Source organism: Nansenia antarctica (assembly GCF_963989245.1).
Source record: "Nansenia antarctica genome assembly, chromosome: 19".
Classification (NCBI taxonomy): Eukaryota; Metazoa; Chordata; class Actinopteri; order Argentiniformes; family Microstomatidae; genus Nansenia; species Nansenia antarctica.
The window spans coordinates 22,576,839-22,599,338 of NC_137692.1; the positions used below are offsets into that span (position 1 = coordinate 22,576,839).

Below are 22,500 nucleotides of genomic sequence, written 5' to 3' on the forward strand. Positions count from 1 at the left end.
TTGTCCACTGCAGGAACTGGTAGCCGTTCACAGGAAGTGTAGCCCGGTCCAGCCTCGCGCCCCGTGCCAGCAGGATGATTTATGGCTCCGTGTCCTGGGTGGCAGTTGGGGCAGTTTGGACCCTGTCCCGCTGTCACTCAGGGCCAGAGGGAAGCACTGCCCAAAGAGAGGGTCCCCAGCACTCTAAACAGATTACAATGGCTGTCATAAAGTGTCTTTGAGGGAAGGGGAACCAGCCATGAAACGGCCTGGAGAAAGGGAACAATCAAGAGGAGAGAAGATGGATGCCCTGGTACCCCTTTTTTCTCTCTCAGAAGACCCATGGGCCTTTCCTTTCCTCTGCTTGCTCCTCCTGTCTACCCCGGGAGGTTTTGTTTTTGGGCCCGACGACAAAGCAGCTGTAATCGTCTGAGAGGAAAATTGATTTCGCTAGACTTTTTTTTCTCATCTCTCGGCGGAAGACGCTAACTCGTTAGGACTTCACAGGCTCCTCGGCCCCCAGCGCCGAAGACAACAATTAGTTTGTTCGGAGATGTCAGAAATGGCCGCTGAGTTTTTACCAGGGAGAAATCCTTTGTGACAGATTGGTGCTGACATAGCCGGCCGATGGGAGGGAACCACAGAGCCGACGGAGGAGCCGCTAGGCTGCATTAACCCTTATCTGTGAGCGGCCGTGAACAAAGTCCCACTGAGACTACCTGCTGTAGCCCTGGAAAATCCTATTACTGACTCCGGAGGGGACACTCGGGAATACTTCGGCCGAGAAATCTGTCTCCCAGTGCACGTAAAAAAGCCCCGGCTCCAACAGAGACAGGACATCCAGTTCACTTGTCTGCTTCTTCTCTTTCATTCACTCTGACACTTCCTTCTCTTTTACTCTCTCTCCTCTCTCCTTTATTAGTTGTTCTTCTCTTCTCCCATTCTCCCATTTCGTCGTCTCGTACACTCTCTTGTCTCCTCTATCACTCTCGCTTTCTCCCTCCCTCAGATTTTATTATTTTATCCCTCTGTCTTTGCTCATAATCCAGTTCTACCCTTTTCCCTCTTTTTTTTTTTTTTAAACCTTTTTCTACCCTTTCCTTTCTCGCTCTTTCTCAGCGGTTGGAGAAACTGTATCTGTTCCACTCTGTCCGTGGATGAGTGAGGTGCATTTATCTGTGGACTTCAGGGTGACCGCCACGTCTAGCCAACTGTCACTTAACTTGAGTTAACTCACACACAAGTTCAGAATAACGTATTTCAAAAACGCATGAAGATACGCTGTACGTCTAATCCAATAAGGTCTCCCCTTTTTTATTGCTCGACTTTTTATGTCTTGCAAATACTGTATGTAACAGAGTTAAAACAACATTTCTGAAGTTTAATCTGAAAGTCAAACAGCAAATATAACAATGCAGAAATGAAACCTGACTCACAGCATATGTACAGTATACTGCTAGCTAGGGCATTCATCTTTTCATGCACAACTATAGACAGGCTATTATGCCATAACTTTCTTTATTTTCTACATGCATCCATAAGTGTAAAAGGGAGCAGTGTCCAACGGTAAGCTAACATGCTAACAAGTTGAGTTTGGGTGATAAGTGACGTTCTCCTATCCTACATATCACTGTACTTCCTTGTTCCTGTGTATGTGCATGCAGCCCCTCTATAGGCCATCAGAGGTGCAGGCGGCCAAACTCCCAAATATTGACTTTTCAATAACTTCTTAAGACACGCAATGGCTATCATATGGATCAAATTAAAGCATTATGACATAATAGCGCACTGTCAGGGTTAAGACCTCATTACAGTCAACTGGGCCTCTGTTTTCTCTCCACGCTGGCAGCTCTCCTGTTGGAACTACTCCACAGTAATTGGAGGAGCAATATGGAGTAATTGGAAGAGGACTATGGTGTTACTCTGTGTCAGGCGGAGGCCTGAATATGCCTGCCTGCCCGCCTGCCTGCCTGCCTGCCTGCGTTTTAGCTCTTAACCAGGTAATGAGCTCTCAAACCCCAGACCCCGACTTCCATTAGCCTTTGAACTGAGGCACAGAGCGAGAGGGATTCAAGACCTCTGCCCCCCCTACCCCCCCCACACCACCACCCCCACCCCCCCCCTCCCTCCAATATACCCCAATACCCAACCACTAACACACACACACACACACACACACACAACACAGGCACACATACACAGGCACACGCACACACACACACACACACACACACACACACACACACACACACACAAATACCCTTAGTGTAGGACTCTCTGTGTGAGAGAGCTTGGCAAGCAGCAGAGAGAGAGAGAGAGAGAGAGAGAGAGAGGACAGGCTTTTTTTTTTTCTGACCACAGATAGAGTGAGTGGTTTTGTAGAGTAGTATTAGCGCTTGATTATTTGCGTTAACCGGTACTTAGATTTACTGCCTGGGTAATGCGATCTGACTGGTAGTTAAGCACTGGTGGTGCGACCTGGGGTAGGGAAAGAGCAGGACAGAATTCTTATTTCCCTCTCTGGACCGGCCCAATAAAACCCGACTGTGCCCGGCGCCCCCCAGTGCTCCTCTCTCTCCCATCGGGAAGGACATTTGGAAACAATCAGCGGTATGTTTAAAATGAGCCCCTAGATAAGGTATGTAGGAGCTAGGCCGCGCAACCCCCGCACACGGAATTCATCACCTCTGTTTCCTGTTCTGCCTTTAAGGAGTCCCCTCGTTTTTCTGTCTATACATGCCATTGTGTGTGTGTGTGTGTGTGTGTGTGTGTGCGTGTGTGTGTGTGTGTGTGTGTGTGTTTGAATGTGACTTTTCCCTGACGTTGTGTCTGCTTCTTAAGTGAGAACGTAGTGAGACAAAGGAGTAAGAGTGTGTCTGTGTGTAGTTTTCCATGAGATAAATAGTTTTTAAGTGTTTTTTAAGTTCTTTTGGTTTTAGTTTTATAGTGATTTTTAATGATCATAACCACAGGTGTGGGTCCTAGCAGATACATACTCAATAACAGCTGGTGAAAGAGAGACACAGCGTGTCTTACAAGACAGTACCGTTTATATCCCTATAAGTTGAGCTTGTGAACCTTTTTCCTTTTAGTGAAGCCTGTGACACCTTTCTTTCAAAACCCAAACAAAAGTAGTATTCTTTTCTCTGGTACATCTGCGTTTGCTGTGTTTGTGGTTGTGTAGTATAGGTTTGTCATTATTATATGGAGAGAAAGGCGGAGCGCTCTGTGGGCATTTCCTTCAGCCTACTTCAGGATGCATTGTGGCTCCCAGCGTGGTGTATCCGTTGGGCAGACATTTGTCTGGGCTGAGTGGACGACCAGAGGGGTGAGCTTTAACGGGAGAGAGACACCCCCCCCCCCCCCCCTACAGAGCCTTTCTGCCAGGTGAACTCCCCCTTCCCCCCCTCACCACCCAAACACGCCCCTTTATTCTCCTGAGATCTAATAAGGTCTGTGACCTCTGCCCTCTTTGGACCGGGCCCCCCCATGGACGCCCTCCTTCACCTGGTATTGTGCTCTGGTGTATAACCTTCCTCTCTCGCCAGCCCCTCGCTAATGCCCCTACTTTTGTTCCTTCTGCAACTCCTCATTCTGACTTTGTTCAATTAGTTAACCTCGCTTCCCCTCCCCGCTGGTCTATCCACAGACAGAGAGAGAGGAGAGAGAGAGAGAGAGAGAGAGAGAGAGAGAGAGGGGTAGTGGAGGAGAAGAGAGAGAGAGAGGCGTAGTGGAGGAGAAGAGAGAGAGAGAGGGGTAGTGGAGGAGAAGAGAGAGAGAGAGGGGTAGTGGAGGAGAAGAGAGAGAGTGAGAGGGGTAGTGGAGGAGAAGAGAGAGAGAGAGAGGGGTAGTCGAGGAGAAGAGAGAGAGAGAGAGGGGTAGTCGAGGAGAAGAGAGAGAGAGGGAGGGAGGAGGGTGACAAGTGTAGGAAACACACAGACCTCACACTCCTCGTTGGAGTGGAATTCTTCCCTTTCTCTCTTTTTGAATACGCCCCCGACTCCCCTCGATCTTCTCACACGAGCACCCCGCAACCTACCCCGCTACCAACCCAACATGACAGATTAGCCCAGAAGAAAGGGATTATTAATCATTAATCTTTCTTTTATTTTTTTTAATGGACCACCATTTCTTCAAAAACAATCAACATCGGGGGTGAAGAAGGTTTTTCCTTCTATCAATGGCCCCGGGCCTGAGCTGGATTACTCTTCCTGCTACGACTGGTGGATTGATGATTCGCTTGCTTAGTATTCAAATGTATTGATTGTAAGTCGCTTTGGAATAAGGCGTCTGCTAAATGCCAAAAATGTAAAATGTAAAATGTAAATGTAAGCTCCTCATCTCTCTCACGAGGGACAGATCAGACTGACAGACACACATGCCATGCAGCACAGGGCCTGCATGGGAAGGAAGGGTGTCAGGGGGGGCTCTTGTAGTGTAGGGCCGTGGTGGGGTGGATGATGTTCAGGGATGTGGGGGGGGGGGGGGGGGGGGGGGGGGGCTGCCCTGTTGCCCTGCCACTCACATCCAGATTCCTCCTGGATGTTTTCTTTTTTTTTTTCTAGCAAAATAAATAAAGCACCTTATTACCTTATTACCCTGCTGGTGATATGTTCTCCTGGAGCTGGGGCTGGGGCAGGGGCTGGGGCTGGGTCTGGGGCAGGGGCTGAGGCTGGGGTTGGGGGGGTTGAGTTTGGGGCTGGGGCTGGGGCTGAGTGGGCTAGAACCCGGGGCTGAGGGCCGGAGGAGCTGGGGCTAAAGCTGGGGTTGCAGCTCGGGCTGGAGGAGCTGCATTGTAAGCTGATTAGGGTGGCTAGCCACAACTCTATTTCCCCAACACAAAGCCAGGCGACGAGGAGGGGGTCCCCCCCACAGGCGTACTGCTGGCTTTACTAGAACAATAGAGACCCTCCGTTCTCACTCAGCACCACACATGCCTCCTGCCCCCCCATTCCAACCACCGGGAACACAGAGCAGATTTACTACGCCATCTTAGTTCTCATAAACACTTAGGCATCCACGTGATAATTATACACCCATAAATGATATCTGTTCTCCACAGCCTACACAACCCTAGGGGCTCTGAGTTGGATGGAGGGTGTGTGTGTGTGCGGGGGGGGGTCATCACCCACTCACAGTCTAGCACACGAAGCTTGGATATTAGTGACATGACATCACAGACTTGAATGAGCTTCATTGTCTACTTAACAATTCATTACTTGGCAAGTTCCATGGAGCCTCCATGAGAGAGTATCCTGTATCTGTAGGTCAGTAAACAACGACAACCTTCTGGTCCGTCTTACTGGTAAAGAAACTGTCTGGCCAATGCTTTCTGCTGCCGTTGTATTTCAACTACAATACAGCCCAATACTTCCTTTTCAAATCATTCTGAAAAAGCCAGACTTTTTTCTTAAGTTGGAATTTCTAATGACTTGTGTGAGAGAGAGAGAGAGAGAGAGAGAGAGAGAGAGAGAGAGAGAGAGAGAGAGAGAGAGAGAGAGAGAGAGAGAGAGAGAGAGTGTGTGTCCCCATTCAGAACTGATGAATGACAGAAAGGTTCATCCCTAGTGCTAGGGGTCTCTCTAAGCAGCGGTGTGGGCAGGCCCATCTTAATGACAGTCTATGCTCTGGGGGGCACGGATTACGGTCCATTTGGGGCGGAGGGGAGTGAGACTGGCTCTTTCGCCCCGGTGACAGAGGTGACGGGCCGTCAGCACGCGGGACAGGGGGACAGTCGGGGACACCTGCATTCATTCAGGACAACGGCTTATCCACACACAAAAAAACAGAAACACTCCTCCTCCTCCGCCCCCCCCCCCCCCCCCCCCCCCCCCCGGCCCAACCTGCCTGAAACGCTCCCTGGTTCTGTCTGTTGGTCTTGACATGGCTTCTGAGGGAGGCTTGAATGACAAAAAGCAGCAGAGGGGCTCCCCTGGCCTCTCACGGTGCCCCAGGCCTGGACTGTGCTGCCTCCAAGTCTCTCAGGCTGTAAGGCTGTGGGGCTGTAAGGCTGTAAGGCTCAGGAGACAGGCGAGCAGGCAGGCAGGCCCAGGAAAGGGCCCAGCCCAGGGACCTAATCCTCCACTCCTATTCACCAGCACTGCTAATCTCCTCCACATCCCCCCCCCCCCACCCTCATCCCACCACCATCAACCCCCCCCCCCCCTCCCCCGCCCCACTCAAGAGGTGCACAAAGGCTCTGAGCGCGCCTTCCCCTCCTCCTCCACCCCCCCCACCCCCACCGCCCTCCCCAGCGTTCCTACACCCAACCCCCCCTCCCCCCCACCCACCCCCCCAAACCCCCCTCCCTCCCCAGCGGTCCTACAGCGGGAGGTTTGCTCGGCTTTCTCCGGCTCTACAAACCCGGACCCATAATCCCGCGGTGCAGTGTGACAGTGGGTGAGCCCAGTGAAGTGATGTGGGGCTCATTGAGTGTGAGGATAACTCTCTGGGTCTCTCTCTCTCTCATTGTTGGTGGTGGTGTGTGTGAGGAGGGACAGACACAAACGCTGTTTTGAATTTCAATGTGCATCATGACTCAGGGGAGGACAGCGGAATATGGACTAGCGAGCTGGGCATCCGAGCGTAAAGTCTCTCTACTCTTCAAAAACCCACACGACTGAAAAAGGACATTCGAGTTCTCTGGGTAAAAAACGTACTACGTCCCATACTCTCATTCTCTCGAAAACAATATGCTGCATTATGTCGTTTCCGTTTACATATACACTGAACAAATATATGAACGCTACGCTTTTGTTTTTGCTCCAATTTTACAGGAGTTTGAAATCAAAGATCCAAGACTTTTTCTACGTACACAAAAGGCCTATTTCTCTCAAATGTTGCTCACAAATTTGTTTAAATATGTGTTAGTGTGCACTTCTCCTTTGCCGAGATAATCCATCCACCTGACAGGTGTGGCATATCCAGGTGCTGATTAGACAGCATGATTGTTGCACCGGTGTGCCTTAGGCTGGTCACCATAAAAGGCCACTCTAAAATGGGCAGTTTTATCACACAGCACAATGCCACAGATGTCGCACGTTTTGAGGGAGCGTGCGATTGGCATGCCGACTGCAGGAATGTGAGATCGATCATATTGGGGTTCATTTCAGCAGCCGGTATAGAGGTGTGATTGCTGGTGCTGATGTTCCCGAAGACTACCCTCCCTCTATCCTCCCCCCTACCCTCCCTCTGTCCTCCCCCCTACCCTCCCTCTGTCCTCCCCCCTCCCCTCCCTCTGTCCTCCCCCCTACCCTCCCTCTGTCCTCCCCCCTCCCTCTGTCCTCCCCTCTCCCCTCCCTCTGTCCTCCCCCCTACCCTCCCCCTGTCCTCCCCCCTACCCTCCCCCTGTCCTCCCCCCTACCCTCCCTCTGTCCTCCTCCCTACCCTCCCTCTGTCCTCCCCCCTCCCCTCCCTCTGTCCTCCCCCCTACCCTCCCTCTGTCCTCCCCTCTACCCTCCCTCTGTCCTCCCCCCTACCCTCCCTCTGTCCTCCCCCCTCCCCTCCCCCTGTCCTCCCCCCTACCCTCCCTCTGTCCTCCCCCCTACCCTCCCTCTGTCCTCCCCCCTACCCTCCCTCTGTCCTCCCCCCTACCCTCCCCCTGTCCTCCCCCCTACCCTCCCTCTGTCCTCCCCCCTACCCTCCCTCTGTCCTCCCCCCTGCTCCCACTCGGAACTTTCAGTGGACTTTTGTAAGATCTCCTTCAGGAGGGAGAGCCGATCAGAGCTATCTGCTGTACTCTAATGAAGACTGTCAGGCCACATAAACACTTCATATACCAGGGGGGTATTCCACGAAACTCCATTAAAGCTAATTCAGACTTGTTTTCATATTTCAGATCAACTTCCCGTTCCCTGAATGTGGCTGAAATAATTCGCTGTTTTGGTTTGTTTGGCAACCAATCCCTCAGAACAAACTTGGTAGCGACCAGGTTTACGGTCTAGTTTAAGTCAGATGTGTGTCAAAAATGTCTCACATCACAGGGGGAAACTAAATACCCAAATGAGAGTTCTGTCAAGTGTCTTTTTGGAAATATTAGGTCCCACCTTTTACGAGATCGATCATTTTATATATAGATAGATAGATAGATAGATAGATAGATAGATAGATAGATAGATAGATAGATAGATAGATCGAATCAATTTACAATAAATACATCTGTCTAAGTAAGTGAATCATCTATCCATCAGTAATCATAAGAAATAATAATCTATGCCAAATCCAGGGTTCAGTTACAATGCTAGAAGAATATCATTTACTAGTCAGAAAGGCTTCAAACACTATTGTAGTTATGTCTAGTTCTCGTAAATTAGCCTACACCATCATTTTAAACATACAATTTTAGATTAGATTCAACTTTATTGTCATTGCAGAGTACAAGCATCAGACAACGAAATGCAGTAAAAAGTGTATGTCAGAAGCAGGATTCGAACCCCGTCTTAAAAGAACACTATGATCTGATGGCAGCATTTAATACCACTCTGCCATCCTGATGATCTGATAGTATGTAGCCTGCTGCTAATATAACCACAGTAATTAATGTTCATTTATTTAAAAATTTACATAAAACAATAAGTTAGGCTCTAACCACCAGGCTTTTTTTTAAATCGCGAATATACTAATCAACGTACGTGGAATACCCCCCTGCAATCCTTCCTCTCTTTCTCGCCTTCTCTCCACCTCCCTAAAGTTCTTCAAAACTCACTTCATTTCTTCGATACTGCATCTTTTCGGATAACCTGTAACTTAACTTTTCTAAGTTTTTTCTTCCTCTTTTATCACACTTAAGAAAATATCCAATCAATCCAAACCACACCTTGCCTTACCTACAACATTCAACTAGTGTGAGACAAGCACAGTTTATAACGCACCGCTAAACATGGTAGCACCTATGAACACGTGTTTTCTCTCTCTCACACACACACACACACACATACACACACACACACACACACACACACACACATGCCGAGTATGAAGCTCTGCTGGCTGGCTGGCATGGCGTCTCTCTGGGGGGTCAGCGTCGTGTGAGAAGCAGGTGGACCTTCCAGTCCTGACAAAACCACGTTGCTCGCGTTTATTTACCGAAGCTATCTTTCCCATATGTCACCATTCCTGTATTAATAAAGCATCCGTGCCCATAACTCAACTATTCCCTTTATGAACAAAGCCCCAAATTTATGGTGATGGCATGGAGCATTGGCCTCCCTAGTGACAAACTTCCCTCAGTCTGTCACCAGCGCGGGCGCCCGAGGCCCTTCATCACGCACTCCAGATGGGCCGCGCTTTATCGCTCCCTGGTCGGTGACATCACCCTAGCGCACACGCAGAATTGATGATGAAAGCAAACAGATCTATCTTAACTCACATTTACCAAATCAATTTTATTTTTACAGACCCTTGCTTATTGGCATATTGACTGTATGTGGGGGAGGGGGGGGGGGCTGCGGGGGGCTGAGGGAGACAGGGGGTAGGAGGGTGGGGGGGCTTAATGGCATTTACCATATTTAATACAGGGATGTCATCACTGAATATCCATTCTGAATAATGTGGAATTTCATCATAAATTCTTTACAACGTATTTACTTAATGGCAAGAGTTATGGCCCCCTGTCAGGCCGGTAATTAAACATGATGACACAGTGCTGCCTTGCCCGGATCACATCTTTCCCCCAGAATCCTCCACTCTCGACTCCTCAGCCTTTTTAAATACATATTATTCAAGCCTCCCATAAATTACCACCGGATTAAAATTCATGAAACCCTTTTCCTTTATTTCTCCTTCCATGGGAGAAAGAAGAAGAAAAAAAAACGCGGAGAGCTTGTTCAACTGGCTCGTAAATCTCTCTGTCTCTCTCTATGAGTTTTTCAATCATATTAAAACCCAATGTTAGCTAAATGTAAAAAAAAAAAAAAAAAAAAAACGGCAGAAAAAAGAGAAGATTTAATTTTGCTATTAGAGCAATTGATGTGCTGAGTCTCACAGAGAGAGCGGTAGATAATAATAAACTAAAAGTTGCTTCTTGAAGAAAGAAATATCTCCACCGCAAAACATTTATTCTAGTCAAATCGGAGGCAAGCCCACTGACAAAGACCTAATGGTCTATGATGCCAGCAAACTATTTATATGGACCAAAATGTGATATTCTATGGACACATTCAGAGTCAGCAAATCGGTTCAGAGTAGAGATTTCAATAGGCATGATAGGAGTACACAAGTGTGTCCATACTTCCTGGTATCGTATGGTAGCAATAATCAGTAATGTGTGGTATTCTGGGTACTCTTGGCAGTTTGTTGTGTTCTGCAGGTCTTTATCTCTCAGACAAAACGAGAGAGGATCTGTTTAGAGGAACTCAATTAGTCTGATCCCTCCTCCCCCCTCCCCCCTCCCTCTAGCTCAGTAAAATGGACCTGAGCTGACAGACAAGAGCCCACACCTGACCTCTGACCTTGTCCTGTGGCCCCTTCGATTTTGTTGTGTTTGCCTGACCAATATGTGATTGGCCGATGCCCCGACTGTGGGTCTTTAACCGGGATAAAAGACAGGATTTATGGCTTTTCATTTTAATTGAGTTAAGAGCATAGTAGACCACATAGAGGGGAGATCCGTGAGATCTCTTACCCCCCATTGACGAGAGCTGAGGTGAGATGACATCACTGGGTAACAAACCCCCCAAACTTGAACACTTCAATCAACCACTGACGAAAACTGAACATGACACCATAGGGGGCAGAAACGGAGTTAAAAAAAACAATAACTAGTCATCCTCTATCTCCCCACCTCTCTCTCCCTCAGCCTCTCTCTCTCCCTCAGCCTCTCTATCTCTCTCAGCCTCTCTCTCTCCCTCAGCCTCTCTATCTCCCCCCTCTATCTCCCTCAGCCTCTCTCTCTCCCCCCTCTCTCTCCCTCAGCCTCTCTCCCTAATGGAGGAAGGAGCTCTCCTGTGTTCAGACAGTGTTTGTTCCTACCTGCCAGCCTTGAGTGGGGTCCCTGAGGCTCGGCCTCTGCTCCCCCACGTACGGTCCAAAGCGCTCCCCCGCGGTCACCGTCCTCCGGGCCCAGACGCCCAGGCCCCCGCCCGGCGTGGCCGACTCGCGCAGCTCAAAGTCGGGGGGGACGGGCAGGTCATCCTGGGGGATGTAGATGGCTGGATGAAAGGGGGAGGGGGGGTCCAGAGGGTCCAGAGGAGAGGGGTCATCGCCGGACAGGCTGGGAGAGGGAGGGTCCTCGGGTGCTAGGACCGACGGGGGAGTAGGGTCTCCGCCGTCCAACACACACACATCCTTCAGGACATCAGAGGGATAGAGGGCAAACTCATCACCACCATAACCTGAGAGAGAGAGAGAGAAAGAGAGAGAGAGAGAGAGAAAGAGAGAGAGGGGAGAGAGAGAGAGAGAGAATGTGAGGCTCATGCCCACACATTTCTGCACAGTACAGTTGCTAGCGTATAGCACACGTACTGCAGTCCTTTGAAAACACAGGGATCGAAAGCTACCTGATAATCCTGCATAATCGGAGTAAATCTAATATAGGGTAAATCGGTTCGGGGCTGTGCCAGAACCTATGGCTGTCTCTCAGAGCTCAGAGTAAAACACAGGCCACCACCCACACCGACCACACTAAGGTTCCTCTTGAAGGATCATGTCTACTATCTTCCATTGAACATACAGGAAAACATACAAGGTCCAAATAGGTCCATATTTAACCAGTGCAGCAGTTCAAATACAAATGAGAGGGAGGAAAGTGGTGGAGGACTGTAATAACAGAATTAAGTGCCCAAAGAGAGTGAAAGAAAGAGAGAGAGGGGGAGAGAGAGAGAGAGAAAGAGAGACAGAGAGAGAGAGAGAGAGAGAGAGAGAGGGAGACAGACAGAGAGAGAGAGAGACAGTGAGAGAGACAGAGAGAGAGAGAGAGAGAGAGAGAGAGAGAGAGAGAGAGGGAGACAGACAGTGAGAGAGACAGAGAGAGAGAGAGAGAGAGAGAGAGAGAGAGAAAAGAGAGAGGAGGTTCTGATTGTTTGGCTTCCAGCCGGGGTCTGTGCTGGCTAGGTGGACGGGGGTCCACTCCTGCATTGTGCTACCGCACTAAACTGTTTTTATATTTCCTTTTCCCTGACTTCCGTTCTGTGGTGTGAAAACAGGAGGAAGCGGCCGGCTGGAGAAGAGGTTAATTAGGAGTATGAGAGAGAGAGAGAGAGAGAGAGAGAGAGAGAGAGAGAGAGAGAGAGAGAGAGAGAGAGACACCCCTGGTCTGACCTCTCTCTCTCTGCTTCAGAAGGGGACGGGCGAGTGTCTTGTCTCCCACCCTTTTTAACGCCCCTAGTTGCCTATAAATTGTCAGTGAAACGCCCCCCGACAGAACGGCGAAAAAAAGACATTTCACTTTCACCCGGTCGATTTCTGCACAACAGTTGCGCTCAACGAACACGTCATAATAACAATATGAAACTCTTCTCTCGTCTGCCAGACCGTAGATAATATATACGTACATAATATCTATGATGTGCCAGACTGACTGCATCGTCAACGGAATCAGTTTAAACGTGATTCGTCCTAACTGTTCACCTTATTAGTCACGATAATACATTTCATAACATCCAAGTCTTGTTTAATAAGTACGAGAGAGAAAGGACACCAGTGGTCTGACCTCTCTCTGACCTCTCTGCATCAGAACACCACCTGACCTCTCTGCTTCAGGACACCACCTGACCTTTGACCTCTCTGCTTCAGAACACCACCTGACCTTTGACCTTTCTCTGCTTCAGAACACCACCTGACCTATGACCTCTCTGCTTCAGAACACCACCTGACCTCTGACCTCTCTGCTTCAGAACACCACCTGACCTTTGACCTTTCTCTGCTTCAGAACACCACCTGACCTCTCTGCTTCAGAACACCACCTGACCTTTGACCTCTCTCTGCTTCAGAACACCACCTGACCTCTCTGCTTCAGAACACCACCTGACCTTTGACCTCTCTGCTTCAGAACACCACCTGACCTTTGACCTCTCTGTTTCAGAACACCACCTGACCTATGACCTCTCTGCTTCAGAACACCACCTGACCTCTGACCTTTCTGCTTCAGAACACCACCACCACCTGACCTCTGACCTCTCTGCTTCAGAACACCACCTGACCTTTGACCTCTCTGCTTCAGAACACCACCTGACCTTTGACCTCTCTGCTTCAGAACACCACCTGACCTCTCTGCTTCAGAACACCACCACCTGACCTTTGACCTCTCTGCTTCAGAACACCACCTGACCTATGACCTCTCTGCTTCAGAACACCACCACCTGACCTCTGACCTCTCTGCTTCAGAAAGGACACCACATCGGGCTGATAGGGCCCAGTGGTGGTTGGAGGAGGGGGAGTCGGTCAAATAAGAATCTTTCTTTCTTTCTTCTTCTATCACGACGACTGCCAATGGGCCCCTGGCCTGAGCTAGATCACTCCTCTTCCTGCTACGACTGGTGAACTGACGATTCAATCACTCCCTTAGTCAAATGTACCGATTGTAAGTCGCTTTGGAATAAAGCCGGTGTCTGCTAAATGCCCCAAAAAGGAGGAGGAGGAGGAGGAGTGGTGGTCAGCAACCGTTCCACCAACGCAACCTACAACCTACAGATCACAGACAGCTCTGTCAACCAGGTCTGTTCACGTCTCTCTCTCTCCGACATCACTGAGCCACCCAGCCAGCCCACAGGTCCAGGACCAGTACTGAGCCTCGTCCCACAGGCCCGGGAACCAGCCAGTACTGAGGAGGTACTGCAAGACTAGGGCCTCCCTCCTCCCCTCCCACTGCTGCCCAGGGAGGGAGGGGAGGACAGAGAGAGAGACAGGAAATGATCCGCAGGAAGCAGCCCCTCACCGTGCATCTGTGGCGGGCTGTGGCTAACATGGCCTGACAGGCCAGGAGGAGGGGAGGTGGGGGGGGGGGGGATGAGGGGGGGGGGGTGCTAATGAGGCTCTGCTGCACATCCCTGTGCCACGGGACATTCCTGCACGGCTGTGTGACACTGCACCGCTGCGCTGTCAGGCCTGGGCCCTTTGATCCGTGCGCACGCACACACACACACAGAGGCGCATGCACACGCACACACACACACACACAGACAGACACACACACACGCTCAGACACACACACACACAGACGCGCATGCACACGCTCTCAGACACACAGACGCACACAGACACACACACGCACACAGACACGCGTGCACACGTCACACACACACACAGACAGACACACACACGCTCAGACACACACACACACAGATGCGCATGCACACGCGCTCAGACACACATGCACAGATGCGCATGCACACGCACAGACACACAGACACACAGACACACACACACACAGACCCCTCCACCTGCCTCGGACAGTTTTCTGCCCCTCCCACATGTTGCCCCGCCTCCTCGAACCAGCCTCCCAATCAGGCCAGTGGATAAAGGACATGTGATGATATGCAAATGATATGCAAATGACATCCTAAAGAGTTTTCTTAAGACACGCTTCTATTTGAGGAAATCTAAAGTTGTCAGAGAGAGTCGTTGTACTGATGTCCAACATGTGTGTTATCATAAAGAACCAAACCACAACTTCAAATAGAATACTCCAGGAAGTGAGCAGCATGTACAGATGAGCAGGAGATTAGGACGGGCAAAAGAGAGACACAAACAGACAGACAGTCAGTCAGACAGACAGACAGACAGACAGACACAGAGAGACAGACAGTCAGAGAGACAGACAGACAGTCAGACAGACAGACAGACAGACACAGAGAGACAGACAGACAGACACAGAGAGACAGAGAGACAGTCAGACAGACAGACAGACACAGAGAGACAGACAGACAGACAGACAGTCAGAGAGACAGACAGACAGACAGACACAGAGAGACAGACAGACAGACAGACACAGAGAGACAGAGAGACAGTCAGTCAGTCAGACAGACAGACACAGAGAGACAGACAGACAGACACAGAGAGACAGACAGACAGTCAGTCAGACAGACAGACAGACAGAGAGACAGACAGACAGACAGACACAGAGAGACAGACAGACAGACAGACACAGAGAGACAGACAGTCAGACAGACAGACACAGAGAGACAGACAGACAGACAGTCAGACAGACAGACAGACAGACACAGAGAGACAGACAGACAGACAGTCAGAGAGACAGACAGACAGACACAGAGAGACAGACAGACAGACACAGAGAGACAGAGAGACAGTCAGTCAGACAGACAGACAGACAGACAGACAGTCAGAGAGACAGAGAGACAGTCAGTCAGTCAGTCAGACAGACAGACAGACAGAGAGACAGAGAGACAGACACAGAGAGACAGAGACAGACACAGAGAGACAGTCAGACAGTCAGACAGACAGACAGACAGACACAGAGAGACAGACAGTCAGTCAGACAGACAGACAGTCAGCCAGACAGACACAGAGAGACAGACAGTCAGACAGACAGCCAGACGGACACAGAGAGACAGATAGACAGTCAGTCAGTCAGACAGACAGACAGACAGACAGACATAGAGAGACAGACAGTCAGTCAGACAGACAGTCAGTCAGACAGACAGACAGACAAGATAAAAACCAATGTGTACCAATTTGTTCTGTGCAAAATGAAAACATGGAGTTCGCTGTATACATTTTCAATGGCAGCATTTGCCATTGAGTGGTGTGTATTAAATGAGCTATTAACTCAAAAAAATAAATCATCAGCCCTTTAAATGGGTGCACCATCGGTCTTAGTGAGACTACTCGCTAAACGGTGTGCTTGGATGTGGATGCACAGTCAGTATGCACTTCCTTATGTACATTCTGTTGATCAGAATATGGAATACGGTCGCCATAGAAACAATAGAATCTTATGTCACTTTTCTATTCTATTGACATGCATCCTGTTTCTTTAAAGAATGCCTTTAACTAACCACCAACACAAACAGCAAAGTGCAGTGCAGAGCGAGAGAGAGAGACAGACAGAGTTCCTGAGTTTAGTTTCTATTTCGGTCCCTGAATGCCCCCCCCCTCCTGAGAGTACTTTTGTATTCATACTCAGAACTGTCATTGTTGGCTTCACATAGATACATATCACATGATTCATAGTGTATAATGGCCCTATTTTGAACAGCTGATCAAGGGAAACATATCTCACGTGCGTGCACACATGTCGCTGACTCTGAGTATTTCTCGTCTCTATGTATGTGAACACATACACGTGATGTATGCGAAAATACATTGAGTGGTGTATGAAACAAAGTGTTTCTCATAGTCCCTTTTCTGCTGCAATAGCTCCATCACCGTGCCCGTGCTCCCATTATGTTTGACACACACACTGTGTGGGCCCAGCATGTTTAAAGAGAAAAGCTTTTAAACGTCTTGCAAAGCTGGACCGGGCCTGAAACCCAATGTGGGTTCTCTGAGTGAGTGTAATGATTTTCTGTGTGGGACTGTGTAACGTGGTTATACCGCTGGACATGAAGTTTGCCATATGGTTGAGGCGAGGGGCTTTTAAAGGTAACTGTATCCCTCCAACGCTGTTTCTTCTCTAACATTTTCCCTCCGACCGGTTTTGAAGTTTTTCAATTTGATTTAGACCAGAAATTCCCCGAGTCCAGTCGATTCGAGCAGGGGAATTCTGATCCATAAACATATACATTTCAGAAAGGTAAACGTGGCCCAAAAAACAAATATGCTATGTTCAATGTTTAAAAAACTGTGGTTTCATCAGATGACAGATCTATGTATGACTGCAGTTTCTGCACATATCCGAAATCACAACAAACCTTTTTTAAGGACAATGCCCCCGAAAATGAACATGCACGCACGCACGCACACACACACACGCAAGGTTGGGGCGACCAACCTTTTTCATTTAACTTAACCACTACATTTTCTGTTGTGTAGACGGTGCAAAGCAAATCACTTCTTGCCAGACTCTCCAAAGGAGGGTGGGACTGCAGTGTGTGTGTGTGTGTGTGTGTGTGTGTGTGTGTGTGTGTGTGTGTGTGTGTGTGTGTGTGTGTGTGAAGAGGGCTCCAACAACTGGGGATGCCCAAAAAGAAGGCGCCTTGCAAAGTACTGCTCTGTCTCTGCTGTAATTGGCAGCCGCCATATGGCGGTGACGCTGCTACTTGTACCCCTGAAATGTGTAAAAAAAAATCAAAATCAAAAGTTATGCCTCTGGTCCATGAATTGTGATTGTGTAGTAACTGCAACGTTAGTATTTGTGTCCCTGTATGTCTTTTTTCTATGTGGACATAAATAAATGGTTAAAATGTGTGTGTGTGTGTGTGTGTGTGTGTGTGTCTGTGTGTCTGTGCGTGCGTACGTATGTTGTTGCGTGTGTTGGCAGGGGTCAGTGACGGGCATGGACTCTTTTGCTTGTTTGTTTAGTCTTGAAGATATGACTTCATCACCGCGGGCTGACGCCCTCCTCCGCCCACCAAATCAACTCTGGGAAGAGAAGCAGGGGAACTCCAAATAGAAGCTCAGTCCTACGCCAGTCTTTATCAACATCATGTGCATTGATGACAAGTTAAGATAAGACAAGTGTTCTTAGAATATTGTTATATCGTTTCTTTTTTAGGATGCCATGTTGCAACTGGCCGGGGACTTCAGCTGAAAATTAGCCGACTAGGCTAACGCTGCCTTTTTTACTGTGTTTTATATGGTTCATGTATTTGGATTGTCCTCGATATAATAAACGAATAAACTAAGACAACAAAAAAGATGAAACTTTCAAGACGTCATAGTACCATAAACGGTAAATGGTAGTAGGCTCATACAACGCTGTCCCTGCTAAATTCACATAATTCTGATGGTGAACAATCAGAAAAGAAAGACAAGGATGCACAAAAGGATGCACAAAACCAAACCTCTTAGCACTTAGAAGAAAAACACAATGACCTTACTTTCAAAATCAGTTAAGACAACAGTCTAAGTATAAAGGATGCACACGCACATGCACACACACACACACACACACTCACACACACGCACACACACACACACACACACACAGACACACACAAGCACATCCTCCAATGTGTTCTTCCGCTCACTCTTGACACTAAATTCATTAATTTTTATTAGGGAGGGAAAACATTTGTTCCCAGGGCCGGGCTGGTATCTGCATAGGCGGAATGATTTTCACCTCTGCCACGAGGTGTTGGGCCCAACACATACATCACGCGATTACTCTGAGCAGCGAAAGCCCCGCCGTCATCAGGGAGTGAATTAAAGATGATAGAAGGAGCTATTAATCACCATGACAAAAGCCCTAATGGAGGTGAGACCCGGCCACTGCCTAGGTGAGTCAGGGGACGCACCAACAGGACAAATGGAAACATATGTTTACAGAGTAATAATAACCTACCTATGGACACAGTCTCTCCCTCCCTCGATCTCACCCCTCTTTCTCACCCCCCCTCCCTCTCTCTCTCTCTCTGTCTCTCTCTCTCTCTCTCTCTCTCTCTCTCTGTCTCTCTCTCTCTCTCTCTCTCTCTCTCTCTCTCCCTGTTTGGTTTTTGCTATCCCCTTCCTTCTTTTATTGAACCCTTTTTTTACTTCCATTACTGTTCAAATACTTTTCGATGCCTGATTTTGTCCATTTCTACTCTCTTTTGCTTAATTATTTGTATTATTTTTTGTTTTATTAGGATTATTAGGATTATTAGGATTATTATTATTAAAAAACATAAATGAAAAAAACAGAGAAATGTCAGAGATAGACATGATACAGTATATACAAGTGACAAGATACAAGATAAACTGCACCTGTGAGTGTAAACCTCACACTGATCTAGCCACAGTGTTCAGTGGTCTGGCATAGACACAGTGTTCAGTAGTCTGACATTCGGTTGTTAAGTCTGACGTCAAACGTGACATTTAGCAATTTCCGGGTCCAAACCAGAAATTCCCTCCACCAGAGTACCAGTGTACTACAGCGGTAGAATGACAGTTCAATCGTTTTTTAGACTCGGATCTATTCATACAACAAGGGACACAGCACTTTCCCGTTTCTCCATATTGTCAGGGTCTTTGAGCCTCGGAAAAGCGCTATATAAATATAATGAATTATTATTATTATTGAGGCATTTCGAAGAGAGCGCCTCAGCCAACTTTGGACCCGGAAACACGTCACGACTTAACAACCGAATAGACACAGTGTTCAGTAGTCTGACAGGCGCTGACAAACGAGAGCAGCAGGAGAGTTTATCATTCATCCGATAGGCCAGAGTAACACATCACTCATCTTATCAGGCCAATCACACGGTGCCACGGGCCTGATCTGATCGATGGGGGGGTCTTTTCTCCCAAAGAAATATGGAAATGAACTCCTCAACTTGTCGTGGCGGAGTGTCTCAGCTCGAGCAGCAAAAAACGTATTTGTTGTTGCCCAAAAAAGAACAACAGACAGGTGAGAAGGAAGGAACACAACCTCCTCCTTCCCATGAGCCTCCTTCCTTCCCTCCTTCACCCTCCAACACAGCTAACCTCCTTTCTAACAGCTCAGCTCCGCATGGACAGACAACTACAGCGCTGTGTACCAGTGAGCATCCATGATGGATCTCCCAGGCTCTAACACCGCTGTGGGGCTTCACAGAGGGAACACTAGTCTTCCTGACCATGGACCCCCCCCAGGCCCCCCCCGCCCCATCTCAGAGTGCTCACTGGTTGGACACTTGTAAGTGTAGTAGTTTGACATGTCGTGTTGACTTGATAACGACTTGATAATGACATGGGGACATGTCAATGAATATTGATATTGATCATAAGTGCTGATGAATTGATCATAATTCATCACCACTAGCATAGTTTAGTTGGACAAGCTCTTGACAGTTGTTTCAAATGGGAGAAATTGCTGTTCTTCCTTGCTAAACACTGGTAATTACAGTGCATTTATGCATAGATTTCCTTTATGGGGATTTGAAGAGAGTGTTTGGATCTATGCCCTTGGGGGGAGCAGTAAGCCTGGTAATTAACTCAGGCTTTGTGCTTAATGAAGGCCTCAGTGCTGCTTTGTGGGAATCCTTTAGTCCCTCGCTCCGCTGGGGTTACTCTGCGGCTGAGTGATAGAGGCAGGAGGACGCCTGCCTATCAGGGGCTCCACCGAGGCCCCAACCAGGGCCCAACCAGGACCCAACCAGGACCCAACCAGGACCCAACCAGGACCCAACCAGGACCCAACCAGGGCCCAACCAGGACCCAACCAAGGCCCAACCAGGACCCAACCAGGACCCAACCAGGACCCAACCAGGCCCAACCAGGACCCAACCAAGGCCCAACCAGGACCCAACCAGGACCCAACCAGGGCCCAACCAGGGCCCAACCAGGACCCATCCAGGGCCAACCAAGGCCCAACCAGGACCCAACCAGGACCCAACCAGGACCCAACCAGGCCCAACCAAGCCCAACCAGGACCCAACCAGGACCCAACCAGGACCCAACCAGGACCCAACCAGGACCCAACCAGGACCCAACCAGGACCCAACCAGGGAACCAAGGACCCAACCAAGGCCCAACCAAGGCCCAACCAGGCCCAACCAGGACCCAACCAGGCCCAACCAAGGCCCAACCAGGGCCCAACCAGGACCCAACCAGGGAACCAAGGGCCCAACCAGGGCCCAACCAGGGCCAACCAGGGCCCAACCAGGACCCAACCAGGCCCAGTCAGGGCCTAAGCAGGGCCCAACCAGAGCCAATGTGATGACTCCGGACACATGCACCATAAAAAGCAGGCATAGAACACAGATACAATACAGACTACAATTGGGAATCCACCCAGACGTAACAACGCTGACTGAAACAAACAAACATAGTCCGTCATACAGACGTGCTGTACAATTTAACACACTATGGCGCTCATACACGCATTGAAATGTGTAAGTAACACACACACACACGCACACACATACATACACACACACACACACACACACACACACACACACACACATATATAATCTCTCTCGCACTTAGCGAGTCTTAATTAACGAGAGTATTGTCTGTGTTTTTCCTCCTACCTGTTAGTCAACTACCCCTCGCTACGAGAATGGACAAACACTCAATTAACACCCTGCACTAAGTTACTAATTAACACGGTACGACAAACTGAACGTCAGGCACAGTCCCTCCACACACACAAGAGACACCTAATTAATTAGCATTAGTTGTGATTAATAACGAGGGCTCTTTCAGTGGTAAATGTAAATGTGTGCAGGCTGACACAACAAAGGCGTCAGAGGAGACAGCTGGATTTATCCCGGGAGTGCAGAGGGGATTTTAACATGTTTCTCACAGGGCTGACAAATGGCCTATTAATTATCTAATGTTGTCTGACAACAGGCTCTTGATAAAGATGTATATTTGTACGAGGAGGGGTGGAGGGGGAAGACAGAGAGGGTGTGCGTGCGTGTGTGTGTGTGTGTGTGTATGCATAAGAGATGAGGAGAGAGAGAAAGAGAGAGGGACTTGCATATAGATCACGCGGCATCACTACAGAGACTGCTGGAGGCTTCTGTTTCTCCATACACACACACTCAGACGCACGTACACGCACACACACACACACACACACACACACAACACACACACACAAACAAACACACGCACACACACACACGCACACACACGCACACACACACACAAACAAACACACACACACACAGACGCACGCACACACAAACAAACACACACAAACAAACACACACACGCACACACAAACAAACACACACAAACAAACACACACACGCGCACACACACAGTGTACCCACCCACACACACACACATACACACACACACACACACACACACAGGGGCCAAGGTTGAGGGTCCTCTAACCACAATCAATATCATCAATGAAGAGGCGGAGGCGCCTCATATCAACTCAACCACTTCATATCATTAAGAGTCTCTAACGCCGGGAGCATATGGGCCCCCTCTCTGTCTCACCCTCTCTCCCTCTCTCTCTCCCTCTCTCTCTCTCCCTCTCACTCACTTTCGCGACTCCAATTTACAGAGTTTATCTTCAACCTGCGTGACAGGCGCTCCTAAGTGGATGCTGGTTGCCAAATGATTTTTATGATTGTTTTACTCTAGCATTTGGCCTAATGAGATAGGATCCCAGTCGGACGCTAACTCACGCCTGTCAGATGCTAAAGCAAACAGAATAATAACCAACCTCTCACATTGTTTCCAGAAGCCATACATCAGCCAGAGCTTAAAGGGCCAGTGCATCAGCTAACTGACCCTCGGTGCACAGAGGACTAGAGGAAAGAGGGGGAGGACAGAGAGAGAGAGAGAGAGAGAGGAATAGAGGGAGGAATGGGGGAGGAGGGAAAGGTGGAAAGGACAGATGGTGAGATAGAGAGATGGCGTAAGGGAGAGAGAGGGTAAAAACAAGATAGGAAAAACACAGGAAGAACATAAGAAAATAAAGAATGTTAATGAGAGAAGCGTTGTGCAACATCTGTCGTTGCCGAGCGACGGTTTAATTCA

General features: G+C 48.8%; 1 protein-coding gene across 1 annotated transcript in view; it reads right to left on the bottom strand.

Moving 5' to 3' along the window:
- Nucleotides 1-22,500, bottom strand: part of mecom (MDS1 and EVI1 complex locus) — a gene marked incomplete at both ends in the record, with an annotated part of 155,205 nt that overhangs the window by 88,446 nt on the left and 44,259 nt on the right. Inside the window, 1 exon segment of the mRNA XM_080548880.1 lies at nt 10,948-11,309. Within this exon segment, the coding sequence (XP_080405006.1) occupies nt 10,948-11,309 (362 nt within the window).